This window comes from Phalaenopsis equestris, unplaced genomic scaffold (assembly GCF_001263595.1).
Source record: "Phalaenopsis equestris unplaced genomic scaffold, ASM126359v1 Scaffold001343, whole genome shotgun sequence".
In the NCBI taxonomy this organism is placed as follows: domain Eukaryota; kingdom Viridiplantae; phylum Streptophyta; class Magnoliopsida; order Asparagales; family Orchidaceae; genus Phalaenopsis; species Phalaenopsis equestris.
In genome coordinates this window covers 301,969-307,386 of record NW_018165782.1, presented here as the reverse complement: position 1 = coordinate 307,386, position 5,418 = coordinate 301,969, and the positions used below count along the sequence as shown (strand labels likewise).

At 32.4% G+C, this 5,418-nt stretch overlaps 1 protein-coding gene across 1 annotated transcript in view; it reads right to left on the bottom strand.

Annotated features, from left to right (window-relative positions):
* Positions 1–220: 220 nt before the first annotated feature.
* LOC110034095 (DNA (cytosine-5)-methyltransferase 1-like) overlaps positions 221–5,418 on the bottom strand; it is a 16,208-nt gene continuing 11,010 nt past the window's right edge. Inside the window, exons 16-21 of the mRNA XM_020738357.1 lie at positions 2,808–2,929; positions 2,570–2,674; positions 2,445–2,488; positions 1,716–1,785; positions 1,511–1,614; positions 221–520 (exon numbers count right to left, since the gene is read on the bottom strand). Of these exons, the coding sequence (XP_020594016.1) occupies positions 361–520; positions 1,511–1,614; positions 1,716–1,785; positions 2,445–2,488; positions 2,570–2,674; positions 2,808–2,929 (605 nt within the window). The 3' untranslated portion in view covers positions 221–360. The remainder of the gene's footprint in view (positions 521–1,510; positions 1,615–1,715; positions 1,786–2,444; positions 2,489–2,569; positions 2,675–2,807; positions 2,930–5,418) is intronic.

Sequence of the window (5,418 nt, the reverse complement as noted above, 5' to 3'; positions counted from 1 at the left end):
ACATGCTAGTTTTATAAAATGTATCTAACTCTGCCTTTTTCTATTATTATTATTATTATTAAGTTTTATATTTTTTTTCTGAATTATTTAAACACAGTATGAAATTTAAACTAAATAACTTAATTACAAATTACTTCAATTTAAAAAAATATATATATTAAATTTTTAAAAAGGAAGAACAGTAACAAGCAATGCCTCTAATAAATCAAAGAGAACTCACAAAATACCTCATTTATACATGTCAATATAATATAATGGAATAACATTGCTCTGGTCAAATAAAATGATAAAATAGGAGTTTTTTTCTTTTTTCAAATAGAATAGAATAATTTAATTTATTTTCTACTTATTTTTTATTCATTAATTCATTGCTTCCCCTGCTGCGATGCCGAAGTGTGGAAAATTTGCTGGTAAGGTATAGATGGGTTCTTCGCCGCTCAAGCCTTGGAACGCACGTCCTAATGAATAGCCCAAGGCCCTTGAAACCGGCACGGCCACGGCATTTCCAACCTGAATGTACCTACAAAATTTTAAATGGCTAAGAATAAAACATAAATAAATAACTAAAATGACAATTTACATGCATAACACTCGATTCTAATGTATTTAGATATCTAACACGTAAATTCAATTTTTATAAATATGACATCATGCATTAATAAGGAAAATTTTACATTTTTAATTTTAAAATAGTGATATGTTTATGTGCTATTAAAGATTTGGGTGTTGGATATGTAGATACATAGCAATTAGGTGGTATATAGAAATGATCTTTTTTTATGTACAACAACAATAGCAAAACTTTAATCCCACTATGTGAGGTCGACTACATAAATCCTCTCTCAGTTGTGTCCTATTTAGTGTCATATTTTCATTTAATTCTAATAAATTAAGATCATTTTTTATACAATAAGCCCAAGTCTTACTAGGTCTACCTATGTCTTTCTTAACAAAAATCGAATCTAAAACATCTACTCCTAATCGGATCATAAGATGGTTGACGTTTAATCTGACCAAACCATCTAAAACGACTCTCTAATTTTGTCCATCCTGAAGCTACACTAAGCTTATCACAGATATGTTCATTTCGTTTTTTGTCTCTGTGTAAAGCCACTCATCCACCTAATCATTCTCATCTCGACAACACTTAACTTAATATAGTGCTTCTCTTTTAAAGGACAACTTTCAATGCCATGGAACATTGCAGATCTCAAAACAATCTAATAAAATTTTCCTTTTAGTCTAAGCGGGTACTATGAATGTAAATATTAAAATTTAGGTGTTAACTGTAAGTATATAATATTTGCTTGGTATGTATGCAAATGCCAGGTTTTGATAAAAAAATTGGAAAGTCATTATATATATATACACACAATATAAAAAATAAAAAATAAAAGCTTAGGAGTATAAAAAATGAATGAACATTTATGCAGTAAAAATAAAAAATATAAATTTATTATATGAATCTCAATAAAACATCACAGATAAACTCATAAGATGAAAAGTTTACCTCTCTTTAATCGGCCCACAAAGTTTATAATGATCTGGAAATCCTTGAAGCCTTGCATTTTCTCGAATAGTCAATACCCTATCTTGTTCAGGGTGCAAAATAACCTACAAAAGAAACAACTTTAGAATGAGAATCAAAGAATTCAAGCAATATGACAATAATCATCCATTGATTAAGTTGTTCTTTGGTGTCTGCGAGGAGAAACCTGGTTGTGAGGCTCCGCGCGAGTTACAACTGTAGGCACAGTCTCGTCCCACCACAACCGCCCAAAAGGTCTGTTTGACAGAGAATATGAACCAAATAAAGTAATTATTAAGTTTTATAAAAACAAATGGAGAGGAAAGGAAAAAAAGAAAGATTTACGTGCATTCCACTCAATTCTTATGCACTTACATATCTAATACCAAAACTTCAATTTATATGCCATTGCATGAAGGTGTACTTCACTTTATAAAAGTTGAAATAATGAATAATTTTAGGAGGTGTTTGGCTGCACTCATGATTAATTTAAACAGGATTAAGTAAATCTGGTAAATCCGAACTTATCAATCCACTATGTTGTAAATCTAGAATGATGTTTGGTTTGATTGAGGTTAAATCTAGTTGAAGTCATAGAAGTGTTTGATACTTTAATTCAGGTCCATATAGCAATTGTTTTTTTTTTCCCCAAACAAAATTCATTAAATCCATCAATTAGTTAGATTCAAAAAATTTTGATGGTAAGTACAAAAAAAGTGAAAAAGGTAAGTGAAATGAATTTAACACTGCATTCACATTTGGATGGATTTATGTTAAATTGAGTTAGAAGATCTAATGTGATATTAAAAATTTGAATGTTATGTATGTAAATTTAAAAGTTTAGATTGGATATATACGTAAATAAGATTTTGAGTGGTATGCATGTAAATGCCAAAGGAAGAAATAGCAAACCGACTTGGTGGACTTTCCTTTAATAAATGACATAGCATAATCAGGAACCTGTAAAATAAATGTCTTCAAGTGCTATGAAAAATATGTAATTCAAAAAAAAAAAGGTAGAACTGAAAGGGAAAACCTTACCAAAGGATTTCCGGAAGGGAGCAGCACCCGTTCCACCTCTGGATCAAACTCTACTGTATTATTGGGTCCAACTCTTACCCCTGGGAAATCTCTAAAATTGGCACCCTGTACAAATGAATAATATTTCTTAATATAATTTAAGCACTTAGGGACATTAAACAACTAAAAAAATTATAAAATAATAATAATAATACTAATAATAAAGAGTTTTATTGAAGGACGCCAGTAAATAATGAACCTTTTTTTTAGGTACTCTGCAAACTCGCAAGTAATCATCCTCATTTAGTTGTAGAGGTCTGTGATCGAATAGCGTATTATGTAGAATTGACTTCTTCGGGTTGCAGCAGGGATCAATAGAATCTACGAAATGATGAGAAAATAAATATATATATATATATATATTAAATGAAAATTCATTATATGTAACAATGCGGTTTCATGCCAATATTTAACGAGATGAAAGGAAGTTCATATAAAAGGTTAAAGGATAGGTAAAGTAACAAATTTCTCCTATACGCTATGCAATATATCGATATGTATACCAAGATACACATAAATTAATCAAAATAAGAAATAAGAATGCACTCGTGCTAAAATTCTGACAGAATTAAGCATCATACACTTTCATAACAATATTTAGAAACATAAATATCATCTAAAACAGTTATATATATAGAAATGCCATAAACAAATTTTTATCATCCAGACTTGGATTTCGAGTGATGGATGGAATTTTTATACAAAGAACTTTCAAAATTCAATTAAAAATAATTCAAAACTCTGATTTCAGTAAATTTATAGTGAAACTGACCGGCTCAAAGAGAAGAACAAAATTACAACAAAGTTGGTTCAATCAGAATCAAATCAATCCAATATGTAGTCGTTAAGCCATTTTTGGAAGCTTATATCGCACAAATTAAAAATTCAAATGGATTAAAAACATGATAAGCTTATGGTAAAATCAAGTGTCTCAAAAAGAAGAATTCAATAAGCTTAAGATCACTCAATTTCAATATTTTTAAGATACTCATATGTCAACGAAATGTCATCTGATCAAGGAGATCTACTTAACCCACCCATTAGAATGGTCCAAATTTTTTCCTTGTCTGATATGAAAACTCTCACGAACTCTATAAACATAATCTTCATGAAAGAGGAGCTAGACCTTGAACCAGAGAATCCTCAAAGCTTGAGAAGTTGAGGTACGGATGTCACCAAATGTTGCAACAGTTGCCAACAACCATTTAATGCCCCATGCTCGTTGCAACAAAACCCCTTGTTTAATCACGAGTTTGTTATGAAATTCCAAGTTACATTGTGGAACAACAAAGCACACTATGAGACATGCAATGTGCACCCTGACAATGATGCAACGACATACCTCGCATAAAATATAACGACACCTCTAAGAGATTATAATAATGCACTCTGCAATAATTGTTTACAACTATCATACACAAGAAATGATGAATTCTTTGGACTTTTGAAACTCGCTTCTTGAATCCATCACTATAACCTATGTGACAAATTATGTCCTACATGACTTACAGCTCATGTAACTCATAACTTCGACTTTTATGGCTTGCAGATGTTATCATAGCTCGTGTAGCTCTCAAAATGAATCTATGTAGTCTACATATGCTATCACAGTTAATGCATCTTTCAACACAAACCTCCGCACTCCGCAAACAATATCAAAGCTTGTGTAGCTTTAACTTCAATTTTCGCAGCCTATAGACATTATCACAGCTCATGCAACTCCTATCTCAAACCTCTTCAGCCTACAGGCGTTATCACAACTCATGTAGCTCCAAACTTTATCCCAAATAATTTATGAACATTATCCAGCTCATGTAGCTCACACGTTTAGCCTCTGTGGCATATAAATATTATCACAACTCAATCAACTCCCAACTCCAGTCTCTACTACGACCTATGAATGTTATCACAGCTAGTGCAGATCCTAACTCGAGCCTCTTTGCCCTACGCATATTATCTCAACTCATGCTACTCTCAATTCTAGTCTCTATGGCCTACAATTATTATTACATATCTTTTTCTAGCCTATGTGTTATGTTGGAGACCGGTTCGGACCCCTTGTCTTCCGACTACGAAAGATCGCGATCTCTCATTCGTGAAGCGAAGCGTTCAGTCGCGAACCATAGGCGCCAACCGCTCTCGCCTTCCTCTTTTCTGAAGCGAAGCATCTCTTCGCTCCCTCTTGTTCATGATAAAAGGTATCGCACAACTCTCCTTCAGATTAAGCAAAGTCACATTTTGGTGTTCTTCTTTGGGTTTCCTTGGGATGGAGGAAGAGTTATTAGGGCTTCCTAGAGACAAAGGAAGAGAAGTGCAATAAATAATTCCTTGCGGTTTCCTGGGGGGAAAAAAAAAAAAAAAAAAAAAAAAAAAAAAGATTGTTCTTCCTTGGCTTCTTCTTGGTGGCTTGTAACTGAAGAAAAATTAAGTTTATTTCTCTTGTAAATTTATCTTTTTTGGTGTATCTCGGTGTAGAGAGAGAAGAATAGAGAGAAAAAAAGAGAGCAACAAAGTGATAGTGAGAGATTCCTCTTATAAGTCGAGGTGATCGACTGGTGTAAAATCCTCAAGTAGTAAAATCATCTGTAACTCCATGAACGTAAACAATTTACTGAACCAGGTAAATATATGTTCTTCACTGGTGTGTTTTTTCTTGTTCTATTTTTCATTTCGTCGATTGTTCTCCTATTTGATTTATATATATACTTAGGACTGTTAAAACGGTTTGTTGTTCGCGAACAGCTCGTGTTCGGCTCGTTAATTTCGTTTGATAAGTTAACGAGGCGCAAAAGAAAAAAAAAGTGGTCGTT